General features: G+C 43.6%; 1 protein-coding gene across 1 annotated transcript in view; it reads right to left on the bottom strand.

Annotated features, from left to right (window-relative positions):
- Positions 1–17,214, bottom strand: part of ROBO3 (roundabout guidance receptor 3) — a gene marked incomplete at its 5' end in the record, with an annotated part of 230,046 nt that extends 212,832 nt beyond the window's left edge. Inside the window, one exon of the mRNA XM_081334165.1 lies at positions 17,040–17,214. Within this exon, the coding sequence (XP_081190291.1) occupies positions 17,040–17,214 (175 nt within the window). The remainder of the gene's footprint in view (positions 1–17,039) is intronic.
- Positions 17,215–18,263: the final 1,049 nt, after the last annotated feature.

Here is an 18,263-nt window from a genome sequence, read left to right as displayed (position 1 = left end):
GTCAAGGAGCCATCTGCCCCCACGGAGATAGGGCCTGCAGGAACTTCATCTGCATGCCGGCCACTCCTGATTAATTTCTTCTCTGGTGCAGGGGATGGAAATGCCAACAATAAATAACAAATTGTGACCTTCAGAGTGACCTGTCAATAACGGCACCTTTGCTTCTCTGTTGCTGGATGCTGAGGGCTTCTGCTCAACACCCAGGTCCCTCCCACACCTCTCCATGTCCTGAGATAACCAGATGTTAGGGTCATCGTCTGTGTTACCTAGGTACCGGGAAATCTCATGTTTCAATTAAGAAATACGGCCCAGACCAACCTTTCTGATGGCTATAATAGGGGGTGCTTTTGGGGAAGGCATAGGTATGCCCATTTATATTTGTGTCAGCTTCAGACAAAGAAAGTGAGGCTGGGTGTTCAGAGTCTTGTCCTCAGTGGGATGGTAGAGGGGCATCTGCTTAGCAGAGGGACTTATGCGACTTATGCATAGCGACTTCAGTTGAGTCTCAGCATCTCCCATATAAAAGATTAGGTAGCACCGTAGGTGAACAGGAAAGAAGAAATGGGTGGGATGTGGCAGTAAAGGAAAAAAAAAACAGAAAAGGAAAATGTACAGACAAGGGGCTTGTTTGCAGCAATCGTAAGTGCCATTGTAAATATACCTTTTTCTCTAATATTATATCATAACACCCTCCTTTTCACAGTCTAGCCTCAAAACCGTAAGTCACAAGTTCATTGGTTTCTTCTGTTTTACTCCAAAAAAGTCCATAAGGGGCTTCCAGGCAGCAATAAATGTAGTTAAATGTTTTTACTCAATTGTCTTTCTCATCAATATTGTCTCTGTCATCGAACAAGTCAATTTGGAGTGTTGGCTAAGGTTTTTCCATTGGATCCATGAACAAAAAAAAAGGAAGAAAAAAAAAGAAATCGCATTTTTTTTTAAAAAAAACCCGCTAACTTAATCCTTCCCTCTTCAAATACAAATAGGCAAAATGGCCTCATTAGCGGAATCAGCTTTGCATAATGAAAGATATTTTACTGCAAAGCTAAGCAGATAAAAGAACCAATTGCTTCTCCGTCTGCTTTTTGCTATGAAGCTCTTCCTGCCAGATATTCCTAAAAGGGAAGCTACACAAAGATGGATTCAATAACACAACAGGTCCATCCCCTTCCGCGGCTTAACTCAAAGGATTAAGAAGCTGAAAGACTGCAGGCGTGGGGTTAGTATGTGCAAATCACAGGGGGGGGCCACATTCTTGCTAACCACACACCTGCAGCAACTTCCATCCCAACAAAACTCTCTATCTCTCTGGGTTATTTAAGGACAAGGGCATGATGTGACCATTTCTGCTGAGCCTGGTTTGTGTGTGTGTGTGTGCTCTCTGTGTGTACATGTGTGAAATCCCTGTTCTTGGCAAGATTTCTGAAATGATTTGCCATTGCTTCCTTCTTAGAGCTGAGACAGAGGAATTGAACCAACGTCATCCTTCAAGTTGAAGTCAGGACTAGAATTCACAGACTCCCAGTTTCTAGCTGCCTTAACTCAGGGGTGCCAAGCTTGCAACGTCACATGACGTGTCTTGACGTATCATGACTTTTTTTTTCCATTGCTGGCAATGGGGTGGGCGTGGTTTCGGCATGACGCATCTGGCCCGCGGGCCGGCAGTTTGACACCCCTGCCTTAACTACTAACACCAAATTGGCTTTCTTGAGCCTCTGTTACTACTGAGAAAATAAAATCTAATCTTTATGGTTGATGGGGTGATCTGTTTGCTTTCCAACTCTGGCTATATACTATAATTTTATATTAAGTGGTTGATAGTTAAGTCATCTGAAACTGCCCAATGTCTCTTTATACCTGCTGCCGGTGTCAACTTCCCTCCGCCCTGTGCGTTCCCACAGAGAGGGCCTCCTCAGGATGCCTCCGGTCAGAGAATGTCGGCTGGTGGCCCCCAGGGGGAGGGCCTTCTCTGTGGGCGCTCCGGCTTTATGGAATCAGCTGCCGGTTGAGCTCCGGATGGCACCTGACCTTCGCTCCTTCCGACGCGGTCTGAAGACCCATCTATTTGAACAAGCCGGCCTGGCCTGATGGGGGATGTGTTGGGGTTTTAATGGGGATTTTTATATTATTATTGATTGTTTTAGCTGGGCTACTATTTAATTCTTTTTAATTTTTGTATTCTGTATTTTTATATATGCCCTGTTCACCGCCCTGAGTCCTTCGGGAGAAGGGCGGTATACAAATATAATAAAATGAAATGAAATGAAATGAAATACGTTTTCTGAATATCATGCTGTCATTTTGTTCATCATACTTAATCAGTCTGCTTAGTACTTTTTAAAAATATATTTATATTGTTTCCCAATTTCTTAAACTACTGGTATGTTTCCACCCCAGCAATTAAATCTGTTAGGTTTCATTATACAGGTATTTGTTATTTTCGTTTTCACTGCTTTTTCTGCTGCTTTTCATTTTTTCAGAGTCAGAAGTCAAACTTCGGCTGCAGCCTCCATTATTCACTCCAGTGAAGCTAAGACCCTCCAATTCACTGGGTGGCTGCAGGCCAAATTTGGTTAACTATTGGCAAGGTTCAGCTTCTTATATGGGCTAGAAACTTTGTCATTTAACCCACCTTTTGAATTATCCATCTATTGTGACCAGGTACTATAGACCCCTGCAGAGAGCTTGCCTGTCGAATAATTACATCACTTGAATCATTTCGGTAGATAAGTTGGGAGTTCGCTGAGCTGAGTTAATTTGGGCACAGCCCAATTTGTGAGGGGGGAAAAAAACTTGAAAGAGAATCGGTACAAGCTGTTCATCAGATTTGTGTTTGTATGTGTATGTGTGGTCTTTGCCAGTGTTTACTACATGGCGACATAAACATGGGAGGTGGAATCTACCAAAAAGCCATTAGAACCAAGACACAAATTCTGTTTCACTGGAAGCTTCACTCCATTAGTGGCAAGGATTGAAGGCACCAGCAAAGATCCAGGCAAGGCAAAACAATCCAGATTCAGTGATAACTATGTGATTAAAGCGACCAATCCTATTTAAAACACATCAAACACTGATGGAGAACAGTAGTATGTTATAAATGTGGCTTCTTCACCCAGAAAAAGGATGATTTAAAAACAGCAGTAATGTTTTAGACATTGTTTATTAATCTTTGTTCCACCTTTATTACTTTATAAGTAACTCAAGGCACTGAACATACCTAATACTACTTCCTCTTCCTCTTTTTCTCACAACCACAAGCCTATGAGGTGGGTTGGGCTAAGAAAGTCTGACTGGCCCAAAGATATTCAATCAGCTTTCATGCCTAAGGTGGAAACTATTTATTGTTAGGGCTAAATTAATTTAATTTTACTTTTAACTTTTGTACGTTGTATTTTATTGCCCTGTACACCGCCCTGAGTCCTTTGGGAGAAGGGCGGTATAGAAATTCAATAAATAATAATAATAATAATAATAATAATAATAATAATAATAATAATAATAATAATAATAATAATAATAATAATAATAATAATAATAATAATAATAACCCACAGTCTCCTGGGGATTGGCCCAAAGTCACCCAGCCAGCTTTCATGCCTAAAGTGGGACTAGAACTCACCATCTCCTGGTTTCCAGCCTGGTGCCTTAACTGCTACATCAAAGCAGCTTTCAGTGGCCCTTTTGACCATATTCCATTTCTTAAATAATAGAGAGGGAATATGGAGCTAGAGTTTTGTATTTAGCAGAGATAGCCTTACCATCTCTACTTACAAGAATGTCTTTCAAACACTCCAAATGTTTAACTGAACATCTATTGATCAGTGATGGATTTTTGAACTAGCCAGCTATGGACTGGTTAACACTGGAGGGCTTTCATTCTGATATTAATAATAATACTTAGAAACTCAGTGTACAATGCATCAGGCTTCTTATTTCAAGTTCACTGTTTCTTAACAAGTGGCGCTTGTTTCTTGTCAAATGCTAGGATATACAGTATATCATTTGGAGGATTATAAAAAAGATTCTGCGATATCCAATGCCGATCTAACCCAATATTTGTTACTACAATGTCTAACTGAGTGTGAATGTAAAAAATATATATAGAAAATAAAGCATGAAGTTGAAATGTAATAGATTTATGTAATGTAATGTAAATCTGATTACAAATTGGGTTCCATAAGACTCAAATGTTACAACAATGTTACAGCAAATATTTTGTAAGATAATATGGATTCAGAATGTTGAAAGAATTGTTGTCAGCTCTTCCCACATAAAATGACACCGAGGGAGAGATATTCTTATTAAGCAAATGGCATGGATATTTGCTATAGGTATTAATCTAAACTATTTATCTCTGTCTATCTCTAACTACTAAACTAAGAAAGCTCCATCTTATTTCACAAGATAGCATATATTCCCTATGGGAATTCATCAAGCTTTTTACACTAATAGCAGTGAGATTGTGTATTTCTGCATACCCAATGCGATGCATTCAGTCCTGTCTAAGAAGAAAAAAAATGCCACGTTACAAAAACGAAGCCAAACAAAACTGGATGTTAAGGTGATACCACAGCGCCCTCTAGTGACCTAATGTAAAAATGCATCTACATTCATAGGAAGCATGACCCTCAAAACAGTATAAAATAAATTAAAATGAATCAAAAATTGTTTCTAATTACACAGATGTGAATAACAAATTCAAGTCTGGATCCCTACATTTTAGACAGAGATAAAAATTCTCTGCTCCAAACTAGCCCTGAAATTTCCAAGAATAATTTAAGCAATACTTCCCCTGTACGTTTTCCCTTATGTGACAAGAAACACTTTTGAAGAGGGAATTAAATTATGAACACAGTATATGGTCAGATGGGATAAATAATAATGATTTCTTCACTGTCATGTTCTGGATTCAGGTTGGCCTCTCTCTATGGCCAAAATTCACTTTTATGTGGGAGAAAAAGATCAGGACAGCTAATTACAAATCTACCTTTTGCTCTAATTGTTAGTAAGATTGACAGTTCGTTGAGTAGCCTAATGCACTGTTGAAAATTTCTGGCATCATTCTCAATCTCTTAAAGAGAAAAGAAATTCAAATGAGGAGGAAAACAATCAGAGAAACTCACAGGAGACTCCTACTTTATCAGTGAATTCATCATTTAAGTAAGCGATGGTTCAAGCAGGAAGAAACATAAGAAGGATGGAAACAAATCAAGGATGGGCCAGTTCAGGACCCTGGAGAGCTGCCACAGGGACCAACACTAGGTCTGATTTCATGTTCAGGACCATGGAGAGCAATCTTGCAGCTGAGACCTATGTAATTTGCCAGGAGACCTTACAATATTTCATTGGGGGGCGGGGGATACATTTTTCACCCACTGTTTTGATTTTGATTACATCCAACATAAGCGATGCTCAACTGTTCCCATTTAAATTTAACAATTAAGATTCTTGTTGAAAGCTAACATTGTGTCTGTTTGGGGTGTGGTAGATGGCTGGGTGAGCAACACTTTAAAGCAGGGGTCTTCAAACTTGGCAACTTTAAGACTTGTGGACTTCAACTCCCAGAATTCCTCAGCCAGCCTGGCTGAGGAATTCTGGGAGTTGAAGTCCACAAGTCTCAAAGTTGCCAAGTTTGAAGACCCCTGTTTTAAACAGTTTAACCTTTCTTTATCAGACTCAAAGCAGGCGAAATCCAGGCATTGACATTCTCTGTAATGGCTCTGAATGGCCACATGGTGTCAATATGGTTTTGACTATGTGCTGGGAGAAATAGAACACTGTGCATTGTGCTGCAGATCTCCAGATGGATTCTGAGTAGGCTTCTGTGCATGAACACAGCAGAAAGTAATGCTTCAGCTGCAGCAATGACACATTTGAAAAAGTAAAGAAAATAAGCTGTAAGTAGATAGTCTCCAAGAATCAAAAAGTTGAGTGGATAAGAAATGCATAACTCCAAAAAAGCAAAGCAAGTGTTTGCAGACTATGAAAGAGAAAAATGAAACCAAATGTAGCAAGTCAATGACTACCAAGGTTGCAAATTAATGGTTACATAGCAGTTATCAACTGATGATGTAGAGTAACATCAGATTTCTAGACATGTTGTCTTTCTTCCTTATTCTCTCTTAGAATTCCTTTCCCTATCCATAATTATTAGTGTTTTGGGTCCACCAGCTTATTTAATTCCCAATGACTTACTTGATGACATTTCATAGATTCCCTCACTCCCAAGGCTTTATTGTGGTTCCTGGTCCTCATAATTTCCATGGAGAGCTCCTTCTTATGGACACTAGAAATATAAGGGGAGACTTTCTACATCAGAAGATCATGAGCATCAAACAGAACAAGTACTTTTGACTCAAAAGACTGGCCAAACAATTGTTGGTAACCTGTTGGAAAACTTTGGCATCGTGATCCTAAGATAACAACCACCAAGCCCCCTCCCCCACTCCAAAAAGGACTTTATGGGCCATGAATTGGTTATTCACGATTAAGGGAACTTCTAATTGTTGTAAATAGATGTCCCACTGGCTTGAGTGTGGCAAAAAACAGATTTACGTGATTAAATGTATAAGGCGCAAAAATAAAGGCGAGGAGAGGAGGGGTATCCAGTGATGTAGTTGCTTAGGAACCCCTGCCTCTCTTCCAATTAAAGGAAAATGATCTGATTGTGGGACACAGCCAAACACCTTTGCAACTCTGGTGCCCATACGCATCCACACCCTAAGAAGCCAACACAAATGACTTATAGAATGAAACAGTAGCCACTTCCTATATCTTCCTTGGTCTGACAAGGATATTGCCTTCTCAAGATTTCCCAACATTAGGGAACTGCCAGCGGGACAAAGTCCTATATATCTTCCTATGGATTATTGACTCTTCCCATGTCTTGCTGCGTTCTCACCACAGCGGCTCCCTCCCTGCTGGCGAAGAGCGACATCTCAGCTCAATTTGGTCGCCTGGAAACAAAGCTACTAATTAATCCAGTACTTGGTGTGCGCAGCATGGAGCAGCACGTGGGAAGGTGGCGGCTTGGAGGGGTGCACAAGATTTCCACCATGGGGGAAAGCTTCTAAATGCAGCAGCTGTCATTGAAGGATGGAGTGAACTTTACTTCCCCCCCTCCCTCTGTGATCTGCCACTGTAAAGAGCTTCCTGAAAGAGAGAATTCATTTAGCTTGGCTGATCTAAATGACAGCCATGGCCTCAGTCTTAACTATCTATTTGCCTACCTATCTCCCTGTCTGTCTTTCTGTCTGTCTATCTAATCTATTTATCTATCTCTATTTATCTAAAATCTCTATAAAAATCTATCTATCTATCTATCTATCTATCTATCTATCTATCTGTAACTAATATCTATCTGTATCTATCTATCTATCTATCTATCTATCTATCATCTATCTATCTCTGTCTCTAACTAATCTCTATCTAATCTATCTAATCTATTTATCTATCTCTATCTAACTAATCTCTATAAAATCTATCTATCTATCTATCTATCTATCTATAATTAATATCTATCTATCTATCTATCTATCTATCTATCTCTAACTAATCTCTATCTAATCTATTTATCTATCTTTATCTAATCTTAATCTCTCTCCCTCTCTCTCTCTCTCTCTCTCTCTCTCTCTCTCTCTCTCTCTCTCTCTTCTCTCTCTCTCTCTCACACACACACACACACACACACACACACACACACAATTATTCAAGAACATAGGAAACTTCCTGTCACTAAATTGTATTACTGCTCATCTAGCTCAATACTGTTAATTCTGACTGATAGCTGTTTAAGATCTCAGCTGGCATTTAGCTAAAATTTTCCTGTTTTGTTTTTTTTATCAGTACATTTTCACTGAATTTGTTAGAAAAGAATGCTTTTGGTGCAATTCTGATGATTTGGGCGTGCAGTTCTTCACTTACCTGGGTAACAAGGGCTGCTGAAAATTGGGCTGCCCTATTTTCTACCTTTGACCTCCCTCCAGCTGTCCGCGGACTCCCTGATTCCCCACTCTTTACTTAAATCCTGCAGGAAGACATCCAGACTAAATGCCTTCTGTAGGTCTCGTTCAGATCACGTTATGGGAGCAGGTAAGGAAGCTGCAGAATGATGGAGAGACATGCAGCAGAAAAGCAGAACCTGCTGTCATATGGCAACAAAAAAGGAGGAAGTTAAAAAAATAAAATAAAACCTCAGGGGAAGAAAACTCTGATCACTGTTGATGGTCAGCTTTGAAGAGGCTTCTGCTTTCCCTTCTTAGGATCTTTTCTCTCTTCAAATAGATGTCTTCTAACAGAAGAACGGGTCAACGCTGCTAACATCGAATGTTATTGCTTGACAAGAGATGAAGAAGTGGCCATTTCATATGTTAAACTTGTGTATTGCTTTAAGAGATTGAGTTTAAGGTTGGGAGGGGGGACGAGTAGGATTGCACCTTCAAGGCCATCTCTAACTAAAGAAGATAAGACCTCAGCCAGTTTTCTAACGGAAGGGAAACTGATTCTTTAAATTAATTGGAGAATATGATTAATGACAAAATTAGAAAGGTGGAGAATTGTGTTTAAATATATTGTGCAAGGGGCGGACATTTCAGATTCCAACTTCCTTCGAGCAAGCATTTGCCGGTGTATTAGGCTAATAAAGGACTTTTAAGGTAATGCCTCAGAGTCACTTGAAAAGCCCATACGTTGGAAACTTGACAAGAACATCCACTGGACTCTCTTCTGCAGCACGTGTGGCTCCTGCAGAGAATAAGGCACATGTCTTTCAGTAGATAAGCCCACTGCAGTGATATAGGCCATGACATGGGGCTTCCCAAATGTTGACCTCCTTTCAACATCTCCCCAGTCAGGGGTGTCTGGAAGTAGGCCAAGGTCCACTGGTCCACTTTTGACACCAGTAAAGTACAATTCTGATAGACATGTCTGCTTGCTATTTGAAAATAAGCAGAGTAAGCCCATTCTGGACACTTGATCTTCTTTCTTTGACTGGATCACTTCCCAGACACATTTGAGTTAGCTATTTTTTTAAAAAAAAAATTTATTATTTTTATTATTATTATTATTTTTGCTGGAAGCCGATGTGGCAATCTCGGGCAACCGAAAGCCCTCAGCATGATTCTTATAGATTGGCTGGTTCCTGCTGATGGGTCTCCACTGAGAAAGAGGCTGTTGCCAAGGTAATGGGGAAAAAGTCCTCCCGTGTAACAACAAGGGTTATGAGGGGTGATGGGGTGGGGGGAAAGACACAGCCACCCAGTTAAATGCTCTCAAGTAAAGCACCTCATGTAAAAAAAAAAACACCATCCACAATTAGCCATTTTGGCATTCCACCAGTGCTTCTTTAAGTAGAAAGATTAAAACTTCACCACGTAGGCGAGTTCTTTAATGTTTCCTCTGCCCCACTCCCAAATGGCCGTTTTCCACATGAATTGGAACTACAGAGACAGCATTAAGTTGGAAGAAAATTGGGGGAGCCGAAGTCTTCATACGGGAAAGGCAACAGATTGGAGAAACGTAAAATTAGAGCAATTCTCCCTAATCTGATCCCCAGTTGTTCTGGACTACAATTCTAAAATCATCCTTAGCCCACAGAGTTATAGGATTATACATGGTGCCCACTTGGATAAATCTACCCCGCTAAAGCAAGAGGTTAGCAAGCTCAACTGTAAATAGATTTTTAAACATGGAAGTTTGAATTTCGCATTGATAAGCGATCTTCCTCAAAGTAAGGATAAGTTGAGTTTTTTGCTGGTTAGTTTGCAGTTTAGTGTGTTAATACCTACTCTTTCCCTGCTGACTAAAGATGAATGCATTTTCCTTTGGCTTAGGATAAAGGGGGTTGAAGCTGGTACAACAGATGGGAAACCCCCGTTGGCTATATTTGGGTCAAGAGCTGGAGATTCTCTACGCATGTTTTAAAGAGTAACATCCCAAAAGGTCTTTGAGGCCTTCTGGCCTTTAGAGCTGGGCCTAGAACCAAACTGTAAAACTTTGAGAACCGGCTCACATTTTTACACACAAACACACACACACACACCCAGAGCAAAAACCTTAATACAGTTCATCTTCCCCAAGGACAGCCTTTGTCACCAACCACACCACTCCCCACCAATGCTTATTTTGGCTGTCAAATTGTCCTGATAAATAGCTTATGTTAATGGGGTGAATTCAGAGCAGAGGGAAAGTGCCAGTGCTAATAAAAGGCATCTCCCTCTACAAACAGCAGGCCTGCTGCTTATGCCGCACACGCTCCATGCATAAAGATTTTCCTGGTTTTTGGAGCCGCCTCTGATGTTCCATGCTAAGCATAGAAGCAGCTCATAATGAGGCAGGCAGCTTGGACCAAGACTGGTCCTTTTCACTTTCTAAAAGCACTTTTTTATTTGCTGGCATGACTTTCTGCTTCAGCAGGACTTCCGTTGCACCTCAAAGGCACTCTGGCCTATCACAGCTGCCACAGATCACAAAGGAAGGGCTAATTTTGCAAACACCTCTGAACGTCCCACTTGGACAGAAGATGGAATTTGTCACCTTCACATTCAGCTCTACATTCTCTCTTAGAAAAGGTGGGGTTTTTTTTATTTTTTTTTAAAAAGCAAATGTCCTGGGCGGTCACTTTACCCCACTAACCTTTCCAGGCAGAACTGTTTTCTTCCAAACTACACACTTCAGCTCTTTTGCAAGTTAAAGGAGAAGAAGAAGAGGCACTAGAAGCCACAGCCGCTAAGGTGTGTGGCAAGAATGAATGAAAAGAAAAAGAGAACAAGAAGGAGAGGAGGGGAAGGGGAAAACCAATTAACGAAGAGAGTTAAAGCCTCCACATTGCTCCTCCTACTTTGGATCCCACCATTCTTGGTACCCTCTCTGGATGCTACTTTGTAAGCCTCAAAAAACGAATTAGCAGAGAGTTCTTAGCCATGAGAAATGACATGAAAGGAAGGCACAGTGTGCGGAAACCTGCCTTGACATTTCTAAATGTTCTTCGCTGAAAAAGGCTTTCATTGTTCTGCCTTATTCTCAAGCTACCTTGAGAATTTCCCTCCTTGTGATTTCTTAGCTGACTTTATTGTTAGAAATGGCGTAAAATCCACGTATTTTCCCTTTCCTGTGTTAAAGCCGGTTTTCTCAGAGAGAGAGAGAGAGAAAAAGTTTCCGAGTTAGGAAGCCATTAGCCATTGGATAGTTCAGCCACAAGAGGGAGAAAGAGGCTTAGATTTAAGGGAATGGACTTTTCCAAGAACATTTTATTGTATTCTTGTTTACTTGCAGCTTGCACCTTTAGTTCTTCCAAGTATAGAAAGCGAGTTGCAAAGCAGAAACAGCAAATAGAGAGGCTGGGGCAGAGTGAGCAGTAGATTTTGAAGGGAGCTCAAGCAGTTAAGTTTATAGAACTACCGCCTAATACTTAAGGATTTTCACGGGCATAAATATATTGAGTATTTAGCCCTCATTAATCTGAGAGACAAGGAAATTAATAAGGCCCAAAATGATTGCCAATTAAAAAGGTGACTAATTGAAAGTTTGAGACAAGATACATTTCAGGTTGAAAGGGCCATTGTTGCAGATTCGCCAGCTGCCCAAGGGGTCCATTCTTCACTGCTTTCTGGATAAAGCATAGCCAGATCATCCTATAAGGACACACTGGAGTCAAACACCATTTAATGAGCCTAATTAGCATAAAGGAGGGGAGGGTCAGGGAGAGAATCAATTCAAGGGGCTCCGGGATGCTCCAAATTGTCCCAGCAGGTCTGCCTGACTTAAAAGATGGGCTACTCTCTGCATTTGCCCTCATTTGCATTAATAACGAAACTAATTAATAATGATAATGAAAAAGGCTCTCCTCTTTATGACAAGGAGCCCGAGCGAGGCCAGGGGGGTAAGGCCTCTCCTGCAGTCCCACAGAGAAGAAACAATCTCATCTATCTCCATGATTTATTTCATTCTCAATTTACCACTGGCTCCATAATCCTAAGGGTTTTTCTTATTATTTTTCTTGCATTCTTTTTTATTTCCTAAGGGTGTATAGAGGCTACAAAGCCTCTAAGTCAGTTGTGGTGGCTGGGGAATTCTGGAACTTGATATCTACACATCTTCAAGTTGTCAACGTTGAGAAACATTGCTCTAAGTGATAGTATTTGATGGGCAAATTAATTGCCCGGCATTGCCCCCACTGCTATTTTTTCAGATGTAGCCTGCTAATCTCCAAGAATGGGCCGTAAATAATCCACCTGCAAATATACATGGGGATGAAAATGCTGCACCTGTTGAATTTATGTATATCACATTTTAGCGGATGGCAGCTTGTGGTAATGTTCAATCCTGGCTACATTTGGCTGCAGGAGGCTAGTTTTGGAAGTTGAAGACATATTGACTAACCACATCGGCAACACACACACACACACCCCCACACACACACCATAAATTTTTGGATTGCTAACAAAAAATTAAAGGGAGACTGATATAGCCATTTCAAACTTATTTGTTCTCATCAGTCAGCCACACCCTTCTGAGATTCGAACCTGGGCTACACAATCACCAAGAGTTGACCTGAATTGAAGGCTTTGCTTTTTTACACCCGTTTAGCTATTTCCAAATCACCTTCACCAAAGCTCAAGGTATATTCCATAAATACCAGAAAATAAAAGGTTAAAATAGCTCACCTTCCTTTAACCATCAAAGAGTTGCCTTGAATCATAAGGTGGGTGGCATATAAATTGAATAAACAAATCACACCAGAAGAGAGACTGTGACTCGGAACTGGACAGGCCAATATGCAGGGGTAGGCAACCTTGGCTCTTTTATGACTCGTGGACTTCAACTCCCAGGGATTGTGGGATTCTGGCTCAGGGCTTCTGGGAATTGAAGTCCACGAGTCATAAAAGAAGCCAGGTTGCCTACCCCTGCATAGACCGAGGGAGAGTTAATAGATTGGAAGGAATGTTAGAGGACATCTCAAGTCACTTTGCTACCCTGATGAGCTGCAGATACTCTGGATATCAGAACTCGGAGCGATATTTAGCTGTGAGTTGTTGGTCAGCACACCTAGGAGTAGTAGGTTGAGGAAGACTAATCCACTCCAGCTTCCTACCAATTCAAGTTATCCCCAAATTATTGCTACTATTAATAGGAAGAAGGAAAGAGTCCTTGGGTAACAACTAGTGTTTGGGTAACATTTATTCTACCTAACTTCTCAGCTTATAGCAATATATATAAAAAATAGCACACGACTGTTATCGTTTCTGTGCTTGTACTGGTTATATTTAGTGGCAGGTGAGTAGATTGGTTTTGAGTCTCCCCATACATTTTCTTTGGTGCTTGGCAAATTCTCACCCTCTTACATCAGAACTTGTGTCCTTCTGTGTTTTGTCATCACACTGCCAAGAATACAAAAATTCTGATGGGGTTGTGATCAAAACAAGCAAAACCCTAAGCCAGGAAGCTGCAAGCATTCAAAGGGAAAGATGCTGGAAAGAAGATGTGATAAAAAAAAAAAGCTATGAGAATGCTGACCCCGTCCTCCTGTCATGTAGAAAGAAAAAAAAAACTAATTAGCATGACAAGAAATTCACCTTTAGCCTGACCAGTTTAACTGTCTTTGCATGCAAGTTTTTTTTATATAAAAATGTTTATTCCAATGCAGGAGTGTCAGTGAGGAAATTTATCTGCTTCAGTTGCCGTTGAATGGCAAAATGATCAGCTGCTATACTGTTTGTTCCAGCTTTGCTAGCCTGGGATGGCATCATCTTGACCATCCTTCAAATGTGGTGTGCTTGGTGTGGTCTGAGCTTGATGGTTTTCTTGCAGATATTTCCTTACTGAACTAGGTAACGTCATCCGTGGTAGAGTAGTCATCATGTATAGCATTGATGGTGTTACCTAGTTGGGTAATGAAACATCTGCAACAAAACCAAGGACGCTGGTTTTCTATAAAGGAAGGGGAGCATATAAAATAATTAGGGAGAGTAGACCAAGACATGGTAGGAAGCGAAAGCTCTCAAAATATAATCCCAAGAGTTAGTTTAGCTCTTTGAAGTTCTCCACACAAGTTCCAGAGGCACTGGCTTCAAAGGAGAAAAACCATTGGTACACCAACACAGAACGGAACAAGGGGTCTGGAGGGAGGGGGTCAAAAAAAAAAGTCAAGATGACACTCATAGGGGCCACAGTTGGAGTTACATATCGCCTTTTTGACCCCCTACAGACACCTCTTGGAACGGAATGAAGGAGATGGGCTGGAATAAGCATTCTGCCCTGGTATAAAGAAAGAGACAGTTTGGTGTAGTGGTTAAAGCATCCTGGCTAAAAAGCAGGAGCTTGCGAGAGGCACAAAGCCAGTCGGGTGAGTTGGGCCAGTCCTTTTCTCCCAGCCCTAGGAAGAAGGCAATGGCAAAGCTAAAACCCCTGGCCAAGAACATTGCAAGGACTTGTCCCGGAAAATCGGAAACCACTGAAGGGAAAAAACAACAACAACAACAACAAAAAACCTAGCAGGCTAACTCACTGCTCACTGCCAGGAGTCCGATCCTGACCAGCTACAGGTTGACTCAGCCTTCCATCCTTCCGAGGTAGGTAAAATGAGGACCCAGATTGTTGGGGGCAATAAGCTGACTTTGTAATAATGCTGCTGGGGGGGGGAAGCCCTAATAAGCAGGCATATACATAGAATGAAGGCTACTGCTAAGCTTGTAAGCCGCCCTGAGTCTTCGGAGAAGGGCGGGATATAAATGGAATTAAAATAAATAATAATAATAATAATAATAATAATAATAATAATAATAATAATAATAATAATAATAATAATAATAATAATAATAATAATAATGAATGATAGAAGGGGGAAAAAAGAAATCCGGAACTTGTTCATTACCAACTTTAGCCAAGAGAGGGCGCAAAACGGTCAATTTACAACTCCTACCTGGGATCGTTCCTGAAATAGTTTTTTTTTCCCCCCACTCTTTCAAAAGGGAAGTCAGCGCGCTTCTCTATTGACCCCGCTCTGCGCCTTCTCAGCTGCGGGGCTGGAAAGTCTTGGTGGAGCAGTGGGCTAATGCCTCCTTAAGTAACACCAGCTGCCTGCAATTAGTGCAGGTTCGAGTCCCACCAGGCTCAAGGTTGACTCAGCCTTCCATCCTTCCGAGGTAGGTAAAATGAGGACCCAGATTGTTGGGGGCAATTAAGCTGACTTTGTAATAATGCCGCTTGGGGGTGTGTGTGAAAGCCCTAATAAGCAGGCATATACATAGAATGAAGGCTACTGCTAAGCTTGTAAGCCGCCCTGAGTCTTCGGAGAAGGGCGGGATATAAATGGAATAATAATAATTAAAAAAAGTCGCAAGTCCCCTTGAGAGCCGCACTCTCCTCGGTCTGCGCTTAGTCGGAAAGGCGCCACCGCGGAAAGGCGTGTGCAGGGTCTGATCCTCAGCGGCCGGCCAGAGGCGGGCTCGGTTAACTGCAGCTGCCTGCGGAGACGCTACGGGGGGGGGGGGAGAATTAACCTGCGCTGCCTTTCCTGCCGGGCGCTCAGACGCTGCACTACCACGGGAGGAAACTCAGGAATGGAAGAAGGAAGGGGCAGCTGGAGAGATCTTACCGGGACATAAGAGCAGCCCTAATCTGACGACAGTAGAACAGAAGAGAATAGAGCTGAAGGGACCTCGGGAGGTCTTCTAGTCCAGCCCCCGGATTTTTAACTTGAAGAAGAGATTGTTTGTTTGTTAAAAGAGGGCTAGAGGTGGCAGAGGGCAAACCTTGGAAAAAAGCTTTAACTCCCGCCCTTTCGTGAATATGCACTGGACCAGCCCGAAATTTTTTAAGATGGGAACTGCACTTTTGCACCTGCCCACAGACACCGTTTCTTTCTTTTTTCACAATTAGTGACCTCCGGCCTGGTTTAGATAACTGAATATCTTGCAGAAGGGAAAAATAAAGGTAAGCTCCCGTAGGAGCCGGGGGAGGCTTGCGAGAAAGAGATTCCACGACCACCGGGGTCTAAGCCAATCGGGGATCTCGCTTTTTAAAAGATTAAGCGTTAGAGATTTGAGGCAATGGAAACTCCAAGAGCCACTATTTTATCGAAAGACGAGGCTCCGAGTTCAATCGGCTCTCCCCACGTGCAAAAATTACCGGCCGGTTTGCTGCAATCCCAGGTGGTTTCCAACGGGACGGCCGTCGAGGAAAGGGGGGGGGGACTTAGACTTCTATATGGTCAAGGATCCGATGAACAAAATCGCCCCCCCCCTTTTAAATGATTCTCAGCACTCGAATACGAGAAAGAGATCCGTGAGCAGAGAAGTAATGATCCCAATCAAAAAGCCCCTCCCCCGCAACCCGCACACGTGGGGAGAAGCGACACGTGTCCGCACTGGGTACATTTCCCCGGAGAGAAAAAGCATTCTGGAACAAAGGATTTTTCGGAGATGCACTCTTGAGACTTTCCCGAGTGAGACGCGTGCACGTGTGAATGGCTGGGAGGCACCAGGCTCGCCCCTCAAGTGGGAAGATGCTACGATCGTTGAGCCTCCCTGGCACACTTTCCTCCACATGGCTAAAAAAAAAAGTCAGCCGTCTCTCTTTCGCCCCCAAACCAGCCACCGGACTTTGGCCTGAACCCCCAACCCGACACGTGTTAAGAGGTCAAAGAGCCTGAATCTTTGGATCCACTGGGGGTGGGGTGGGGTGGGGGGCTGGGAAACCACTGCAGGGACCGGAGTGACTAAACTCGGATTCACGTCCAGCCTCGGGCGTGAAATCGGATAGCCCCGGCTATCTCTGTTAACGGGGGTGGGGTCGCTTGGGGGGCTGCAGGCAGCGAAGGAAAAACTCGGCTGCCTTGAGCCCCGAAAGAAAACCCGGCGTCCAAACCCGGCCATCCGCAAGCCTGTCTCTGAGCATGTACAGAGCGTCCTCCCACCTTCCCTCCCGCCGCTGCCAGCGCCGGCTCGGACTGAGCCCTTCCCTGCCTCCCGCCGGCAGGTCAAGGCTTGGGGAGGGGGCCCTTCCCGGCTCAACCGCCTGCCCGCCCCCCCGTCGCCCCTCACCGTTGCCGCCGGTTACGTTGGCCAGGTCCAGGAAGCCGCCGGGGCTGAGCGCGGCCAGAGCCGAAGAGTTGAGGCTGAGCAACAACTCCGAAGAGTTGGCCAAGCCGTCGCCGGCCGCCAGCGAGTCCGCGAAGAGGTTCATCTGCAGCAGCGTCTTCAGCAGGTAGCGCAGCATCCTGGCCGCCGCTCCAGATGCCCGCCGCCGCCGCCGCAGCCTGTGCTGGCATCCGGAGGAGGAGGAGGAGGAGGAGGAGGCGCCGGGCGAGCGTGGAGCGCCGGTCCCCGCCGCCTCTGCAGCGCTGCTGCTGCCGCTGCTCTGCGCCTCCTGGCTGGCTGGCCCGCCCGACGGCTCCCTGTCCCCTCCTTCCTTCCGCGGCTGGGCCGGGCCGGAGCTCCTGGGCGGGGGGGGCGGGGGGGGGCAGAAGGCAGGCGCTGCCACCAATAAAGCTTTCGTTATTGGATTCATAAGTCTCCCTGGAGGGCGATGCGCAGAGCAATGCGACGCCTGCCTTACCCCCCCCACGCTCCCCCCCCAAAAAAAGAAAACCTCCGCCAAGGCGGAAAGGAAAAGACCGCGCGGGCCGAGGCAGCCCCTGGTCAGCAACTAACTCCCCCCCACACACGCACACACCCGCCCGCGCCCAAAAGAGCTGCCCGGATAGTTATGAGCCTCAACTGCACCGTTTCGGACTTGAAGGAGGGAAGTGGCAGCCGGGAGAGCAGAAATTGCTGGTTTGGGGGTGGGGGGGGGGGTGGGGGGGGAAGGAAAGTTCCAAGTGATATAAACTCTCCCACCTCTTTTGGAAAGAGAAAGAAAGGTTGCTTCACTTCTGGGAGAGATTCTGCCCCCCCCTTCCCAAATTTAATCCCCGAGTGGCTTTTCAAAAAAGCAAGCCATAAACCTCCCTTTGGCACACTTTGAAAAGCTGCAGCTGCGCACCCCACCCCACCCCCACCCCACAAATGTGCTGGCCTAGGTGGATCAATGCTCCGATTTGGCAGAAGGAGGAACCCAGATTTGGAAATTCCACATGGAAAAAAAGGAAGGAAGGAAGGAAGAAAGAAAGAAAGAAAGAAAGAAAGAAAGAAAGAAAGAAAGAAAGAAAGAAAGAAAGAAAGAAAGAAAGAAAGAAAGAAAGAAAGAAAGAAAGAAAGAAAGAAAGAAAGAAAGAAAGAAAGAAAGAAAGAAAGAAAGAAAGAAAGAAAGAAAGAAAGAAGATTCCC

The sequence above is a fragment of the Vipera berus genome (assembly GCF_964194415.1).
Source record: "Vipera berus genome assembly, chromosome: 8".
Classification (NCBI taxonomy): Eukaryota; Metazoa; Chordata; class Lepidosauria; order Squamata; family Viperidae; genus Vipera; species Vipera berus.
Note: the sequence above shows the minus strand (reverse complement) of the source record. Positions and strands in the feature narration are given on the sequence as shown.